The sequence below is a fragment of the Nicrophorus vespilloides genome, unplaced genomic scaffold (genome assembly GCF_001412225.1).
Source record: "Nicrophorus vespilloides isolate i.1.1-1 unplaced genomic scaffold, Nicve_v1.0, whole genome shotgun sequence".
Lineage (NCBI taxonomy): Eukaryota > Metazoa > Arthropoda > Insecta > Coleoptera > Silphidae > Nicrophorus > Nicrophorus vespilloides.
In genome coordinates, this window is record NW_017100102.1 from 13106 (window position 1) to 33434 (window position 20329).

Genomic DNA, 20329 nt, shown 5'->3' on the forward strand with positions numbered 1-20329 from the left:
ATGTCAAAAAAGTTATGCAACATACATAGCTTATGTATTGGTTGGTCGACTACCTTTTGAAAATGTAGAACAAATAGAATGGTACTTCCATATAACTGATATTTGAGGAAAAATCTTAGCTCGTAAGTAGTAAGAAATACAGATACCTTAATAATCAGACTCAAATATTCATGACCTTACAAATTGCAACTATATCACATCGTAACAAATGCAATAAGTACCAACAATACTGATATCAACAGGTTAGATATTTAAAATCTTAATTAACTTTGTGTAACATAAAAATCTGTATTACGTCGTAATTATCTACTTGAACCAGACGTAGTGACATAAACTTTGATTGCTACATATATCAGTCCATCTGTTCCTTAAAGAAAATAATATTTACTTGCAATAAAAAAGTCAGTACGTATCTTTTGTCTTCACTTACAATACAAATGCATCTACCACTTCACTTCTACTATCAGTGACCTCTACAAGATAATTATTAACTACATGATCACGTGAGTAGTGCTGTTGACTCATCTTCTATAACTACTTAATTCAGAATTTAATAGCGGCTTCGCATTTTTGACTTAATATAATTGCACCTTTATTTCTATTATTGGACAAATAATTTATAAATATATTTAATAAGTACAAAAATTAACAAATTCACTTATTTGATGTAGTTGCACCCATTATATGAATAATTTGAAGAAAAAAAATAATAGTTTTTTTTTATTAACAAAATTATAAACAAAAAACTGTAATAATAATACTAAAGATGTGATAAAAACGTTAATCTGATGTAAATTTAAATATTAATTAACTTTCATTTCTCAGGAAAAAAGCGGTGAGGCCATCATCGTCTTAAATAAAACAAAAAAAAAGTTAGAGAACGGTACTTGATGGTATGAATACTTTCAACGAGTATATATTAAGAATATGGTAAAATGTATGAGCACAGAATTAATTATACATCATAACAAGCCTTGTAAATACTGATGTGATCTTTTTACTTGAATATATGAAAATTTCAAAATAAGAATAAATATTTATTGAAACAATTAATAAAAAATAAAAGATATTTATATAATTATAACCAAATAAATAAAGTAATTAACTGCCCTTGAAAAATATAATCCAAATATTTCTCATTTTCTTATACGTATTATACGAAAAGTTTACTTCTCATTATATCTACTATATATAATGTGAGTTTATATTCGATTACTGTTATAAACAATATGATTTTCTATTAACACTAAATAGAGCAAAATGCTATTGAACTAGGCCTTTCCATCAATACAATTATCCTATATAACTACACTTTAAGTAGAAAAACTATATGTATTTATCAAAACTTTCATTGTTTTAATGGCATTTCGGTGGAATAATTATATAAACATATAATAAATATATAATAATACCTACAAATAAAAAAATCCTTATATGAAAATTATGTATAATTTAATGAAGAAATACCACAATAATAAAATATTAATTGCTTGTACAAATAAAGCATTAAATTAATTTGGAATGAAATCACAGAATATAATTACGTTCTACTAATTGAATGAAGGTTCGTATCTAAAGTATTTATTAACTACATCATGCTTTAACCTTTTTTTCTTAGTGATAGATCGATAAAGAGTAAGCACGATTAAAGGAGAATGAACAAAAAAAATACTGCTGTGAATGTCTAGGGTCAACACAAATATTTGCGTGTTTAACAGTGGCACAAATTAAGGCCACCCTTATTTTTAGAATCTCTTGCATGACTAACACTTCTCTTCCAAGAAATTATTTATTCTTACAAAATATAATTATATCTTATAGATTTGACTTATTAAACTTATAACTTATCTAAATTGAAATTAAATAGGATAATAAAATATATTTTTATATTTTCTGCTGGTTTCATTTATCTTATGGATTGTTTGTAAAGGTACAAGAAAGAACCTTTAACGACATTCTCATTGTTAAGAGTACAATACAATCTTGTAAGGATCAAAATCTTACAAATGGAATACATTAGGGTCAAGAGATTAGTAAAGGGTGAACACGAAAGTACATTTCATATAAGAGGACAAATAACAATAAGAAAATATTTTGTTAGAACATACATGTTTCTTTTTATATAGTTTTTAATAAAAATAAGTAGGTCTAATTAATATAATATTGATAGATATTATAATAAATAATAAATATATTTTCAAAATTGTATTAAAAACGTAGACAAATATTTGACTAGTCTGAAGTATTTGTAACCTTTAAATAATGAATCATGAAATGCCAATTTACTTTAATATCACTTGAAAGTGGATTTTAACAAATTATTACATCATAATTAACAATTGCAATGCTAAAGAGTTTAATGAATTTAATTTCTCCTTGCAATAGCGCTTGTTTTAACTAACATCAGTTATTGTAATTAACAGGATTTCTTGAAGTGCTAAAACAATGATTTAATGTTAAAGCGACTAGCGCACCTTGTTCCGTGCAGACCATAAAAAATAAATGTGAAGGACTTTGATTTTGCACATAAACGATATAAATTTAGGTAGGTTCGCTTTTTTTTCTATTACTTTCGAACTTAATTTCAACAATTATATACTATTCAAATTGCAATTAAATTCACCCAAAATCTGTATCAAATTTAATTTAAATTAATCTGACATTGTTTTTTTTAGTGTTTTAAAATTTGCTACATTTTTTTCGTAAGTCCTTGGATTACCTATAACCATTCAGTGTAACATTTTAATTGGTCATACGGTCAAGGATTTGCTATAAGATTAGCACATATTTCGGTAAACAATAATATTGTTTTGCTATTTATAAAACTTGACTATTTACATCTACTTATAATATAAAAACCGCTTTATGTAGAAACACTCTTCCCTATCCAATTTCATTCTTTTTATAACGTAAATAGATTTTCTTTTTAAAAATTAAATGAAAGGTTAAATCAAAAATATCTATTGATATAATAGATTACTAAATGAATTTTGTTTGAAAATAGTTACATTATTAAACTTTCAAACTAATTTTTTATACATGCTATTTTTAGATTAATTGATTAAATAAATAATAAATCAATTAAGATAATTCTATTTCATTAAGAACTTGGATATTTATAAGTTTTAAAACGTAAATACATTATATAATTTCAGTTTTAATTGCAAATTAGATTTTTGTGACTTCTAGACCACTGTTTCTCAACCTTTTGACCCGCTCGATCAAATATTGTTTAGAGTTTTAGAGTAATGCGACTTATAGTTTATAAAATATAATTTGATGCTTTGAATCTAAATGACAAAATGTCTTTTTGTGACCCATTAAACATAGCTTCAGAAACTTTTCAAGACTAGATGTACATTATAAATTAATATTTAAAGCTATTTAATCTAATATAGAATTCACAATATAGTATTTCAATCATTTGTCCAGATATATAATTATTTTCCCGAAATAACTATTTACTAACCGTGACGTGAGACATAAATCGATATATACTATGTACATATTTAGCAAATTGTGCTGTATCAGATAGCATGATAACAAATTATAGTTAGTTCGCTTGTTAAGACATTTATGTATTAGTGTATATGCATAATTACAAAATGTTTTGTCTCGTTTGGACTGTTCATAGATTTGCTATTAGGTCAATTGTATTCCTTCGAAATGTTGAACTAATTTGAATATATGCAAAATTAATGCTTTTCCAGCGACAACGATATATCGACCCGAACGAATTTAACATAACAATGCTATTCTTACTGTAAAAGTTACGCGCAAACGTTTTATATTATCTATTCAGTGCACAGTGTACATTTTATCTTTCTATTACATTTATTCTAAAATGTAATTTTATATGAGGTGGAATGAAAACAAAGCCTTTGAGGGTTGGGTATCCGCCTGCTTGAGTACATGGCTTCGGAAATACACACCATGGATAAATCTATGTAATCCATACACTTAGACTGTTGTATCATTTATATACATCTGTTATTAATAGCTTTATATTATGCTTGAAGAAAACCATTTTAGTTTTGTTCAATTAATACTAAAAATTCTGCTATTATCTTTTAATCCTTGTATAACAATTTTATGAATCTTCGAATTTATATTAGGTAAAACAATTTTAACATAAATGTATGTAGCTACTATTTGTTTGCGTGTTGTATTTTTTACCGTGAAATAAAAACGCCAATAAAAATCATAATTATAAATATCTTTTCTGGTGAGTGGCATTCATAATTAATATATAATATTTTTATTATGAAATATGGAGAAATCTATAACAATTTGGATAGAATATTAAGAATACATTGATGGAAATCATATTAAACAGGATAAGATCCGTTCGTAACAACCGCGTTATAAGTGAGGTAACTGTAGAATTGAATGTAAGGATATTAACCTCATCCAAGGGTAAGTGCAAACTAAAATTTGCATTCAGTATAATACCAAAATAGATTTACTATGATTTATTCATTTCGCATCTGCTATTTAAATCATGTTTAAATTAATTGTAATGCGATGTTTTTGCGTACTATTATCTAATGCATATTATTAAATTTTGTATAGTTAAATATTTTAATAAGACATACCTTCTAGGGTTGTTGTTGTTGGTCTCATCCTGATTGTTATTATAATTGGATGTCGGTGTTGGAGTGTAACTAGGTGTCGTATCTACACTGGAGGGAATGCTAGAAACGCTGCTCGATAAACTTCTGGGTCTTCGAGATCTGGAGGAAGCAGAGCTGCTTCGAGCGCGACCCGTTGGATCTCTGGAGGTCCGATCTGTGGACCGAGACCTCGTTACTTGTCCAGAAGATATCCTTGATGGTGCGCTAATAGGTCTCGAAGAGCCTGAAGTAGTCACATTTAGGAAGTGAACGTCTTCCGGTTCGAGATTGTCCATCGCGGACGTTTGTGGTGCATCTTCTGTCGGAGGGTCGCTGCTGGAATTGGAGGGTATCGCGAATGGTTGAAGGCGTCGCATCGACCTGCGCAACCACGTGGGTCGTTTGGTGTCCTCAACTCCCGTTGCCATGCCTTCCTCGACCACAACAACTGCAGGTGGACTTTCGACGACAACTCTTTCAGCGTTTTCAACTTCGTTCAGCCAACTCCAGTCGATGGCTTCGTCGCCATCTGCCGCGGATGTCCGGTCGTTACTGCTGGGGTTGTCGACACATCCAGATGGGTGCAATACCGGTGCTCTTTCCTCACCACCGCTGAACTTAATTGCTCCAATTGTAGCTCTGCACGCATGGTTTCTAGTTAGACCAACGGCCCGTGACCCGCATGAAGACAATGGCCTTCTCGTATCACTTTCCGTCTTATTCAATTCGTTGCTTATGTAACCCAGATTGCAGTACGACAAAGGTGTCTTCTGCAATGCTCCGCGCCCAAGGTCGTTGCCTATCAAAGGCAGATGCGGGGTTGAAAAACTGTTGTTTCCCAAACTCAAACTCCTCCCATGTAAGTCGAACTCCATCAGCGAAGTGTTGCTTCCAAAGGAATCGTCGAAAGTCTTCAAATACTCGTCCAGATCATTCAAGCATTCCTCCACGCTCAAAGATTCATTTCTACCCTCCAATTCCTCCAAGCTTATTTGCCTGCTCAGTCTATACCCGTCGTTATTCTTCGTTACAAAATCGTCACTGAATCCACTATTATTATTAAATCTAGATTCACAATCACTATCATCTCCGCTCTCCTTCAAGCACTCGTTCAACACCTCGTCCAACTTCAAAAGCACATTCAAAGCCTCCACATTATCAGTACTATCACATCTTTGCAAACTTCCTTCCCCATTCCAGCAAATCAAATCAATCCCCTCGGCGCCTACATCTTCCGGGCTTGCCATCTTACCCTGCAAACAAGGAAACAAATTAAAGCATTTTGTTATTGAATCTTATGAATAATTAATACCCGACACATGTAATTCAACCTTGATGCAAGAGATATTAAATAGTTATAGAACGTGAATATGAAAGTAAAATACATTCATGAGCGTCGGTTTAAAATTTAACGGCACATGCGCATTGCTTTTGCTCCTCCAAATAGTTTAGCAAATTGCTTGCAATCGTGAATTATTGTTTTATTACTATTTTCATATCGGCACGTTTCGCATTGCTGCAATTCAAATTTCACAAGATTTGTTGTTTCCACTTGGATTCAAACGATTTCAATTAAATACTGCCACCTCGTGTATAGAATGCATGTATTAAATAGAATAATCATGATGTCATTTTTCTATAGAAACGACATTTCTTTGAAGTTATGTAAGTTGTAATATAATATTTGATAATAATTATTATCGAATGGTTAAATTAATACACTTTCATTCATATCTTAACTCAATACAAAATTCATTAAAAAAATATAAATAAAATATTAGAAACTATTATTAATTTAAAAAATCAGGCAACTTATTTCTATATATGTGCTAATAAAGATGTTTATTTATTTATTCTTTTAAATATTAATGGCAATATTTGCAGCGAAAGTGTTATTGCATTTGATGCGTGCAAAAATATTCGTTTCTAATTAACAAGTCCAACAACTCTTGTAGAGTAACCAGTTTAATTGTGAGCATTAAAAATACATCACTAATTACTAGAAAAGCACCTTCCATAATTGTAAAATAAAAAATAAACATTCTTGCGTTTCTACGATGCTTGGAAAAGTCGTGTTCCTTGCAATATTTTGTTTGGTTTTGCACCCGTGGGTGAGAGTACAGGAAAATGAAGAATGGAAACGGCATGAAAGCTTCGAGTTTTGCATGATGCACATCAGAACAATACTGGGAGAGGTCGTATTGTCTCTTATTGTTTCCGGATAAGGCTACAGTTTATGTGGGTCAAACTCACGTACGGACGCGTTTCTGAAATGGTCCGAAACGGGGGAAAGGTCTATCATACAGTTTCAATAAGTTTGTATCGTTCTATTATTTGATTTTACAAAATACATGACAAATCTGAACGAATATAATTTAAGAAATGAAGACTATTATTATAGATAATTAAAAAACAATTGCATAGTTAAATTTAAATGCTCTCTGCAATTGAATATAATTGAAGTAATTTTTTTTTATGAAAGTAGGTGGCCTTATTCTCAAACCTTGGTATACATTTTTTTCTCTTCGTTATTTATCGTATATTTTTTAAATCCGCAGCATTCAAAACCCTTTAAATTATGTCTATCTGCGACATTAATATATAGTGTAAATTATGTTGCATTTATTCAAGTAAATTCTATATAAAAAAAACTATAAATACATTATTTTTAATCTATATCTATAAAATTTATAAAATGCATAATTATAATGACGATGATAAATATAAAAAATGAATGAAGCGATAGAAGTTAATTTATAGTGTTATAGTATATTCTGTGAATATACTAATAATCAGTTAAATGAAATGACTTCGTTAAATACACTTTATAAGCATCACTGTTGTAATAAATTAACACGTTTTATCGAAGTACTAACATTGTATTTATTATGAGACCTAATTATATTCTACTTTTTGCAGCAAACAAGTCATCTTCAATATAACTCTACTTAATTGTGCATTAACGGATCTGTAATAAAGGTAAGTTGTTAACATCGCATTATTTCACTTAATGCGATCTACATTATGTTTTTAATATAAACATCTGATACATTTAATATAATTTATTTTATATTTTCACAAACAAAATACACAAAAATAACTACAGTTTAGAAATACAGTTTTTCTTAAAAGGTTTTACTTGTAATTGACTAGCAAATCTAATGTATTTGATGTTAGGACTTGTTATTCTACTAGAGTTTACTATTTTTCGTGGTAAAGTATACTCGTCCTGGTAATAGTTGTATAAATATTTTATTTTTATTTACTTTTACACATTACTCAACTAGCTTGAACATCTTAAAAGTCGTTAATAATTATTATTCATCTATAGATGCATGAATAATCGACCATCAAGAAGAATATTCAATATTTCTAGATTTTCACTAATTCTTATTTTCTTATTTTAATGAATGGATTAGGAAATTGAACTTTTGAATAAACCAAACGAAATCTAACATCTTGATTTTCTTTTGAATTAAGAATAGTATGCTGCTTAAAATAGCTTTCCGGTTTTTTTTTATATATTTTTCTTTTGTTATTTCTACAAAGATAATATATAATATATCCATTCAATATAGCCGTATAAGTTTTCCCATACATTTATATGTACTTCTATATATGTTAAAACCGGTTATTACCGGTACTGGAAACAACGGTCATGTGGTTTTGAAAAAAGTTGCGTTACTTTATATCAGTGAGAAACATTTAACTTGTTTCAAAAGGAATAATATAAATATGTATTTGAATATTATGTATTTATGATGCAACTCGGCGTGTTCCAAATGTAATTACTGGCATAGGGTAACAGTAAACATTGCTCTCCTTAGGTCTGGAATTAACATGAAACTTCGATTGGAAGCAGCGAACTGGAGTATGTTTACGATGTAAAATGTTCGCGGAGATACCGAAGAATGCCGCAAACCGAACGGATATAACTGGCCCATAACATACTTAAGTTTGATTTATATCCTACATGCATTGCATGCAGATTAAGCTAGTAGCTGAAGCGAATTATAGCTGCATCTAAGCCGACGTTGTATCCTTTTATATTTTTTTTGTACTTATACCACTTTTTCTGCATTGAAAGCTAATGTAAATCAGGCCACGGCATTACCGATATCATTAATAACAGTACACTCCATTGACAAATGTGAGCTACTCAATCCTCAAAGATATACTTAAAAAAGCATTACCGAACTTGGACCGATGTGAAGAATAAAGACTTATCATCTTATTTTGTGCAATAAAAAAGTAGGGTTTCAATTTTATCATCAAAAAAATCGAAAACCGTTTTCTAAATTATTAAAACAATATTTCAATTCCGACAAGAAAAAAAAACCTTTTTCCTTATCTAACAAATCTATTACAAAGATAATAAACAACACATAATCCCTGATCATTGCTGTTTCAACTAAGATAATTATTAGGTGTGTACAAGGAACTAAAATTATTAATAATTAAATCACCTTGAATAAATGCGCAATTGCATCCATTACCTAATAAGGCAAAGGTTTCAATACGTGCACTTTACTTGTTTTGTATGTTGTTGTTGTGTACGTACTGATTTCTGTGTGCACGATTCTGAAAGGCTGCAGATAAACAGAGACGATTGTCTAATACAAGCACGTTGCTGCGCTATTATTAAAAGCTATAGTTATGAATTATTGATACTACTGTTGCAGTTTCCGGAAGTGCGCACTGAGCTCTTTGTTTCCACTGACGCTTCCTGTTTCTCGGTTGCTTCTAATCCGACAACTCGAAACTTACAATTAGAATTCAGATGGAGGATATTATGCAACGTTAAAAATATTATTAATATCACATTTTTTTGCCTTTCTTCTATTTTAAGTTGAGCGTGAGTTGAAGGCTACTGTTAATGTTTATTTTTGTATTTTAATGAATGCGGATTACATTTAGAGTAGGATTTACGCATATTGCAACATACAGGAAGAAATATGAATATATTATATGTCGCATAACAAACATAAATAAAATGTAACTCTTTTTTTTATCTTCCGCTCACTATCAATGCAGGAAGCAGCCTTTTGTTGAAATGATTTCAATGAACATTTATATCAGAGTTATAGAATTTATTTTGTGAAATTATCCGACATCACTTGTATATCCTTTTGAGTTATGAGTTTAAGGAGTTCGTGACGCGAATTTGAAAGAGTCATTGGGGAAACCTTACAACATGACAAATCGATACTATGAATTATAAATTCTTAGGGGAACACTTATGAATTTGAGTTAATTGACATTATATATCATTTATTTTATGTTATATTTTAAATTAATTTATACTTACATGGAAATTATAAGATATATAATATGTTTTTCTTCAATTAAAAAAGATATTTTTGACTAGAACATTTTCATCAACTGACCTCGTTTAACAGTCATGAACCATAAAGTAGACAAATTTCTACATTAAAAAAACAAATATAAAAACAATATTTATATAACTATTATTCAATATAAACCTATACAGAGATGCTTTACATGTTTCGTAGCTTTTGTTTTGAAAAATCTGGCTTACTTCTTGACTCTCAATCGACATCATCGCTAAACTGTTTAATCTATCCTGAGTCATTGTCGATCTTAGATAGTTTTTTACAAGTTTTTATCTAGAATCTCCCTCGAGAAGCAACGCTTAGTAGAATTGTTAAATATATTCGAATGGCAATAAATAGGTTTGGAAATGCTGTAGTTCTGTTCTTTTCAGATAAAAATTGAATCATTTTAAAAGATCGTTGGAAATATTTTCAGCTTTTTATTTTGAAATTCCGTAGATATTTATAAATGTTCTGTGAGTGTTTTTGCCTGAACTAAAATTTGTTTAAATTCAGTGTTTCTGTATTTGGTCAACCAACTCACAAGTTTATTAAATGACAAAAGTGCTAATATGAATTACTTTAAAGTTCCTTGCTTACAAAATTAAAAAGTAAATCATACCAAAAAACCCAAGACACTAAAAATTTTATAATCCTTCTTAAGTTAAGTTTTCAATTGATTCTGCTTCACTTTTTTTGTGGATCTTTGGAGATATTTATTTTTGTAACATTGTATGTACTATTTTTAAATATATAAATCTTGATGTGCTACGGAGCCCCTTCATGAGCTCAGGTGCAATCGCTCAAATCAGCTCAAATCCGGCCCTGACTATATGAAAAAATATATAAACTAAGCAGTGCAAATGAAATTACTATACAACTAAAATATACTTAATATTTCATACTTTTATTTATATTCATAAAATGAGTTACTTATATATAATATATATTTCCGACTGTTTGTTTATAATTATGATAATCTTATTTGGTTGTATGAAAAGAAATGAAATGAAAAGAACGAGTAGTGTACACGTTAATTAAGTTGATTACTTTAGAATCTGCAAGTCACGTTATTCACGTTATTATGGAGTATTATATAATAATATATAAGCATTGGAGAAAGTAGCTTACAGATATTCCATTTGTTTTATATTGATTACAGTCACATTAAAACATATTTCTTAAGAATTCAATTAATATTCAATTATTATTAAGACTTTAAAATTTTCTTAATCAACATATAATACTATTAAAAAAGTGTTTAGATAATAAATTAATCAGAACGTAAAAAAATATAGAATAACATGAAAATGTTTCCATAATATACAAATATAATCTAAATTTTCTTAGTCAATTGTACACTTTTGTTAGTACATATATGTTGCAACTTATATAATAAATTTGTTATTATGTTTAGGATATTTTTTATGATTGTAAAGCGAAACTCAAGTATTGAGTGAATACAAAGATTTAATATAAAAAATAGATCATAAAAGCTCAAAGGCACGTTATAAAAAAAGGATACATAAGTATCTCCGAATAGAGACAATAGAAGAAAGTATGAAAAGAAACAGTAGCAGGTACTAAGAGAGGCTTGAATTCCACGCCTTTTTTTGTATCTATAAATCTACATTTGCTTTTAAAACTACTTCAAAAACCCAACGACTGAAACGTTTTGAACAACTCGATCCAATCTTTCAAAATTGATTAACACAACCTGTATACTTACAATGACACTAAAGATAATTTAATAAATACTTATCTAAAAATAAATTTAAAATTTTATTTAACAAAACAAAACACTCTCACTTGAATGTCGATTTTCTTTGCATTGTCATGTATATACTACAAATATAATTATTTGATTTAATCAAATCCATTATTATATATTTTTGTCATATTTTTTCATATTTATTTTTCAATTTAAATAATTTTTTTTTTTGCTGAAAAATGTTTATTTAAAATAATTATTAGTTACAGAAATACCTTGCGTTATGCAGATGATCGTTTCCGCTAATTTCCCGCACTGTTTTAATCCGGATTAGTCATACATACAAAAATAATCCGTACAAAAAGAAACTTGACTGTATAAAGCGAAAACACCGATTATTTATGTATAAAATATGAATAGTTCTATGTTTTTAGAATATAATATTTTTCTCTATTTAATTAATTTAGTTTGTTTTGAAATATTCAAGTCTTTCCGTATTGAACGATTCCACACTATGCGAGTTGTTGATGTATACATCATTTTATATTGAATGTAGTCTGTGTAAAATACTTATTTTCAATATATTTCATCAACAGTTTCATTGAAAAAAAAAAACAAATGTATATATGTTTTTAATTATACAGTGGAACCTCGCATAACGAGCATTTCGCTAAACGAGCAAAATAAATTGTAAGAAAAATGACGCATTATCTTATATTAGTTTATATGAGAAAAATTATTGGAACGGCTTATGCTCATTAATTTATATAAGGCATTTGTGTGTAAACAATAATAAAATGCATGATCAATTATTAACAAAGTGTTATATAACATACGGTGTTCATTACAGAAATTTCTTTATAAAGATTTTGACGTAAATGTAAATGTCGTATCGTAAAACGAGAATTTTATCATGAAAGCAGAATTTATTGCGTAAATATTTTACGTTCAGAATTCGCGCTCTTGCACGCATGAACAATCGATGATTCTATCGTCCACCTTACACATCCAACGCGATAAAAATCGAACCGAAGTCAGGTATTTATAAATAATTGATTATTAAATGGTTGTTTTCCATATATTTAATACTCGTAAAGTGAAAATACTTTATTTTGTAAATAATTAATTAGCCCATAGTCATTATATTAATGTGGCATTTCTACACAATGAAATAATGGAGATTTGTAAGTCTATTAGTTGTAACTATAAATAAGTATCTGTTGAAATATCTAAATAAAATCTAAGCAATCGACGTTTAATTACGAAGTACCAAATTTTTACGTGGTAAAAAATAAACTACGTAAAATCAAACAATTTCATAATATTTGTTGATTTAAATACTTTAAATTTACTAAATACTTGTATACAAATAATTTTATAGCTTAAAATCAAACTAAAATTGGGATATTGTAATGTCTGGGATATTGTTATTCTCTGGTTTTTTTTTCGGATTTTTCGTAGGTTTATTTCGTGTAACTATAATAATCATTTATTAACAAATTGAACAGTGACTGTACATTATATAAAACAAATATATTTTTTAATATCTCTAAAGAAATAATTCACTTTCTTTAGTTATTTATATTTTTTAAAACCAAATAAGCGTTGATAGAATCTACTAAGAACTGCTTTCATTCCACATGATTTTTTTCTTCTTATTTTGTAATTTAAACATATCTGAAACGGTCTATTTATATAAATGTACAGTGTTTGGCATGTGTCTGATGGTTCTTACACATTTAGTTAATTGCAGGCCTCCATCTCCGCATGGGGCCAAAAAAGATTTATAAATATTTAGAACACAAATTTAGTATGCATACGAAGACATAAATCATGCAATTCAAACACTCATGTTGTCGGTATTTTTTTTATTTATCTCTTTTTCATTCCAAGATAAATTTACATCTGGTTTAGATCATTAAGAAGCTAATACGATGAAGGATAACTTCACCGAAAATGGATACACGCGTTGGATTTCATCCGTGTTCATGCATCGCTGCAATTTTTCCCATAACAAAAAAAAACTAACAAACTTTTCAGATAATCCAATGATAGACAATGATAACCTTGTGTAAATATTGCACAGCAATTATCTGGTAATTGCACACGCATCAAGTCCACTGGGAATATTATATAAATGTAGCTTAGTATGTCACAGTAATACAATTAAATTTGAATTGAACACACGATTGATTGACAAATTGTCTTAACGTGCAATGCATTAAATGCATTTCGATCTAATTTAAAAGAAATAACATCTACATAATTAATCATAGCATTATAATTTCATATAATTATAATTGACTGAAATCAATTCAATTATTCTAAATAAGCATACACAATTTATTTGAATGGAGATACTTCAATGATTTACAAACTATAACATTATTAATGATTGCATTATAATTACATATTTATAATTGACTTTATTAATCTAAGAAATAAACAGAAGTGATTTGAATTGAGAGACTCGTTGTATTAAACATCATGATCTTAATATATGCGTGTTATGTCCATCATTTTACTGCTATAGTTTAAACTATAATTTACAATTACGAGTGACCACATGATTAATACTTTAATCGATTTCAATAATGTATTTTCATTCAAATTAAAATCTAATCATTATTTTACAAACATGATTTACTTATTAGATAAACAAATTTTATAATCTGAAATAAAGAATTAATTGACTGAAACACATTTTTTACTGTTTTGAAAATAATTTTTTTTATGTGTTATTATTAACTTACAGATATCTTGGGATAACACCATTTTATTAGTCTCAAAATGATGATGCATCTGACCTTGTGCGACCAAGAATAACCTGAACACGTATACATGACCAAAAAAACTTTAAGAATTTCCGTTATGAGTCGACTCTGCAATTGGCATAATTACCACTACCTGATAGGAAAACCAATTTCAACAGAAATAAGATCAGCATTAAGTTTGTCTTTGAAGTTAAAAATTGAACAGACACAATTATAATATGATTACATAGAGAAACTTTTCTACAGCAAGAAAACTTGATTCATATTTCTGTAGTAAGGAAGAAAGAAATATGAATAATAAATGTATAATATGAATTATTAGATTTAAATATATTAATGTAATTTAATTGTATAATCAAAATAAAATAAGTTATGAATTTTCAGTAAAACATGTAATATTTCTCTATTGTAGCAAATTTATTTCAAAACTTGTAAATATAAATTATTTTTAGGTGTTGGTGGATATCTATAATATATTTATAGAACTATAAGGAAAAAACATTTGCATATTTTCAATGATTGTTATTGTTGTAGATATGTTGCAATTTTTATTTCACCATAAACACTTGTAACTGTAAACAAAACTATGAGTCACATGTACAATTAAATTCGATATACTCGGTTTAATTTAAAATTTTCGTGCATTAAAATTTTCAACTTGTTTTCAGTTTTATATATCATAAAGCCTTATCACAATTCTTTTCTGAGTGTAAATATTGCAAGAATTACTTTTTTAATTAATGAGAATGTGGAAACGTCTACAAATGAAATTATTCATTTCTTTCATTAAGAAATAAACTTCACTTCATAAGAATTGAATAATTTCGTCATCTATAACAGGGGTAGATCGCGATTAATTGGAAAGGTCGATTACAAGAACAAACAAGTTGGCCACTCCTGTTCTATAAGAACTAAATTTACTTGAAGCATGAATTAAGAAATGTCAAATTGAAGTAAACCAACTAAAACCAATACATTTTTACTTTTACATAAAGCAGGATTCTTGTCCAATAATTAAACTTAACAACCAATAATCAATCAAGTGAGATATTTAAGTATACAATTAGATAGAAGATTAACCTTGAAGAAGTATGCAGACAAAAACCCGAAGAACTGGAAATACAATTTAAAATAATGTATTGGATTCTACATGAAAACCAACAATATATTTTAGGTTAAGGCTTAGGTTAAGCCGATAGGCTTATAAATTGCATCCTTTGCCAATCTGGATCAAATTTGACCAGATCCAAATATGCTTAATATAACAACTATAATAACGAAATTTATAAATAAATGGTGTCAAGTTTTAAAAATGATTGCATTCAGTATCCTTGATAGAAATAATACTAACCATAAAACAAACCAATAATAATGTTCATCTATTGTGAACTTTTATTGTTTCCATTCTACTGTAATAATTAAAACCTATTACTGTAACATTTTATATAGAAAAAATAGCAATTACTCAATAAATTGTGTATAGAAAGCTTCTTTCACTTAAAACAATAAAGTTTAGCAATCATCATCATCGGTATATTAATAGCCATTCTATTCTGCCTCACCACATCTTTTAAATATTTTATTTTATATCAATTTATAAAAAAACAATTTATGAAATAATAACTTTGTTAAAACTTTTCGAAAATACAATTTTTATTATCCAAAATGTGTATGTTTGGATGACTAAAATCATATACTTCCAGTAAAAAAAGGTAAACATGTAAATAAAGTCATTAAAGACGAATTCGTAATCGCTCAGAAATTACACATCGTTGCTTTTTTCAGTGAAACACGCTTCCTTGAATTTTAATTGATCGTTATATTTCAAGAATCTCCGTTCTCACGCCCAATATAGAACGGCTTTATTTTCATTGAGCGCTTACAAAAATATAGGTATATATTTTTTTACGATCGGATAAAACCATTACGAATTCAAACGGGATCGAAAACTTAGAAATTGAAATAGTCGTTTTTATTAAAGCTTAAAAATAAATGACCAATTACCCCACTTTATTTAAAAGTCTCCAAACACGAACTCGAAACCGACATTGAAACCTTCAATATTTGAAAGTATCAGTACGCATTGACGCCAATAAAAAAAAATCAAGTTATTGTTGGCTTCGAAATGACATCACCGTCTCAAGAGATTAGACTTGAAATCTCCTTATTGCACACAGCGGCATTGCGTAACATTTCATGTTCATTTCTATCCTAATGCAAGTTGACGACATTTACATTTATGAAAATGTTATTTTATGCTATATATACGATTCTATGAATTATTCGGAGGAAAAACATATTTTGCTTGATACCTTTTTTTATTGCAATATGTTTTTTGTATGAAAACATTTTTGGTATATAAATAAAGTATTGATTGTTTTTCAAGTTTCGATTTGTTCGCGGTTTTGTAATAATCTCTTAAATTAAGCGTTAAGAAATCATGAATTATTCATTGAAAATTCTGTAATCCGTACGACGTGCTTTCACAAGAAATTTCTGGATGTGTTTGTCTATATTACAAAGGCAAATCCAGTAAAACTTATTCTCAAATTTTAATCCATGGTTTATTTTAAATAGAACGTTAAGTTGTTCATAGAATTAAATATTATATGTTAAATAAATAAAAAATATTTAATAAGTAATAATCAGTAAACTTATAAAATGTAAAACTGAAAAAAATAAGTGAATCTAAACAGAATACAAATTTTAATTTACAGTATTATTTTCAGACATGGTTACTTATTAATTGTAAGTTAAATAGAATTTTAAGATTTTTAAGAATAATTAAGCTATGTGTTATATGTCTTCATTTTTAAGTGAATTTCTAGACAGGTTAATGGAAAGTCCGAAAAAATATATGTGTGTGTGATACTCGGAAGATAATATCAACATATTTTGAATGGAAAGTCCAACAAACTTAGTCAAAGATTGAAAATAATATTTAGTATTGATAATTTATGAATCATTTTCGAATACAAACTTTAAGAAACACTTTTATATTTATTCATCATTCTTTAGAATACAAAAAATGATTTCAACTAATTTTTTTAAATAATTATTGATCAATGATTAAATGTCAATTTCTTATTCGTAAATTATGTTGAATATGAAGTGAATAGTTGAAGTTTTTTCAGAAGGAAAAAATAATTTACGAGCTAATTGCAAGAATAAAAACAGTAATTTGAACTATCTATCAAACTCATGTGAATGAATGAATCCAGTGACACGTATTTCTTGCGAATATACTATTTGTATATACGTGTGTTACTTCACGTTGCGTAATTTAAATGAAACGTTGCTAATGCTGTGATGAAAGCGCTCACATATGTACACATAAGACACTGACTGGAGATAAATGGGCATCTTTGACCGTCCCCAGGAAATATATTAAGTCCGTAAAAACTTTCCTTAATGAAAACTAATTTGGTCTGATTAAAAATGTAGGTTATGAATAAACTGGATGAGTCAATAGGCACATTTAGACAGTTCACTATGACACAAATAACATGAAACCACTTGGGATCAGCGCAACCGTGACAAATTTAATTAGCTCAAGAAATCTAGTTAAATAAAATGCTTTTGCAGATAACAGTAATTACTATGATTGAGTAACACATTCCCATTGTTTATTTTCGAAATGCTCTCAATGAATCTTAAGACAGGTTTTTTTTCTCACGATAAAACTGGAACTTCGAATGCGGAAATTCTAATCTTGACCTCTCCAAGTTCCGGTCCAACTTTCACGCAAAATTTCTACTCCGCTTTGGAAATTATTCCGCGATTTTCTTTCACGTAGTAAACGCATACTCAATTCTCATTCGAATTTAATTATTGAACTCGTAGGACTCGCTCAAGGATTTTGCGTTATTGTAGTCTAATAATTATTAATTAACGAATTACAATTTTTAAAACAGAAAAAAATGCATTCACCTTGAGCTTATGGAAAACCAATCGTGGACTACTTTGTGTGTCCGGACGAAATTGCATTAATTAGTACGTTTGTGTTCGATTGTGTTAACATTTTTTTTTCTGTTTATTCGTTAAAGTGGTGTTTGCTAACAATACTCACTTTTCAACAGTCGAAGCATAAGTGTTTTCATTTTCAGGCATTCGATAAAAGGTTCGAGATTTGAGTAAAGTGGATGGAACATTGATATTTTCGTTACATCTGCTTTCGGTCATTTCTTTTTTACTTTGTAGTTGTTTACATTCTGGCCTGTCAAGAACATGCACATTCGCTCAAGTATTTCTCCAATTTGCAAACTAATTGCAACTTCCTCACGGTGTTTACAGTTGATGTGTGAATTCAATTACTGTGCATTTATTAGAGCTATTTATACCTTGTCAACAAATTTCCCGTTCAATAAAATAAGCAGTATGACTAACACTAATCAAACTGGATATATTTTTTAATTCATTTTATTTTTGAAAGAAATAAAATATATTATAAATTTACTAATTTTAAATTACAACACTCGTAATTTTTTTTTACTTTCTTGATACAAAAGAATTACATTAGATTAGTTGTAAATTTGATAAACAAATTTATTGGAAAACTAACGCATCAGAGATAATTAACACACCGACGTGAGGCAACGAATATAAACAAATTGAGAAAGAGTAACGACAAAACAAATATTTGCTGACTGCATATAAACATAATGTAATAGACGTGTGATATAATACTTTAGCAAACCTTTAGCAAAATCGATAAGAGCCAACAGTTTATGCAATAGCACTTTATATTACACATTTTCAAATAAAAATAAAAAATTAAAAACAGAATGCGGTTAAAGTAGACCATTGAACATTGAACAATTTTAAAATATATTTTTTTTACAAATTTGAAGGGTCCCCAAATTGACAATTATTTTTTTGAGAAATTTCTAAAGAAAATAAAATATTCTTTATGAAGAAAACTAAAATCACAGCTATTTTTTAGAAATGTATTATAACCTGTATATAACCTGTATTGCGTCTCTAAAAGAAAACTGGTCCATTTAGGGTGACTGCTTTGAAAAGACGTTGAAACTTCAGGAATGATGATATTAAGATTTTAAATATATACAATGTTTCTAAAAAAATATTATAAACTATTTTTTTGTTTATATACTTTAATTGCAAAAGTTAATGAAACAAAAGTTATTTATATTTATTAGAGTAGAAATTAGTTCTCACTTTACAAATTTAAAAAAAATAGCAAAAACATTTATTTGTAAATAGAATATCTCATGAGCAATATAACTTTTATATTTATTATTATTTTAATTTGAATCAATAATTATGTAATCTAAAATATTAATTAAGTCAGAAAAAGCTAGTTCATTGACACATCCGTATTCATTAATTATTTTTGTATATTGTATATTTTTATAAAAAAATGTTCTGTATATATTCACATTGTTTAAATAGTCATATGCAATTCTTATCTGTTTTGTCACTATTCGTACTGCGCTGAAATCCACTAAAAACAAAATTGTTATTGCATGAATTTTTCAGCCTCAATTCTATTTATAGTTCTATGAAAATATTTTGAAAGCTTTAACAATTTCCGCAAATCACCAATAACAAACGTCACCACAAAATATGTCAACAAAAATTAAACTGCGAACTAAAAATATTATTTAAAGTATTTTATTGTTTTACATGTTCAAAAAAAACGAGATATATTTATTTTTAATATTCAATTATTTATATTATCAAAATTTAGGGAAAAAACAATGTCAAATATGATCATTCAATTTATAGATTTATATTTAGTTAACTTTCAAATAACAATGACACAAAAACAAACGTCACCACATAATATGTTAACAAATTAACAACAAAATTTTGTTTTTGAAAAATCACTAACCAAAAATATATTTTGCAATGGCTAACGATCAACAAGTTGTTGGT

At 28.0% G+C, this 20329-nt stretch overlaps 1 protein-coding gene and 1 long non-coding RNA gene across 6 annotated transcripts in view; one reads left to right on the plus strand and one right to left on the minus strand.

Annotated features, from left to right (window-relative positions):
* Positions 1-20329, minus strand: part of LOC108568137 (sodium-dependent serotonin transporter) — a 38573-nt gene that overhangs the window by 11344 nt on the left and 6900 nt on the right. For 3 of the 5 annotated variants that reach the window (XM_017929072.1, XM_017929070.1, XM_017929073.1), the window contains exon 2: positions 4596-5866. In XM_017929072.1, coding sequence (XP_017784561.1) covers positions 4596-5860 — 1265 coding nt within the window. In that variant the 5' untranslated portion in view covers positions 5861-5866. Of the gene's footprint in view, positions 1-4595; positions 5867-5925; positions 5950-9079; positions 9202-20329 lie in introns of those variants that run through there. The other 2 variants (XM_017929069.1, XM_017929071.1) reach the window with 2 other exon arrangements.
* On the plus strand, positions 35-14630 carry LOC108568140. The gene is made up of 3 exons (XR_001891285.1): positions 35-122; positions 7533-7592; positions 14413-14630. It is a non-coding gene; the product is annotated as an uncharacterized LOC108568140 (long non-coding RNA).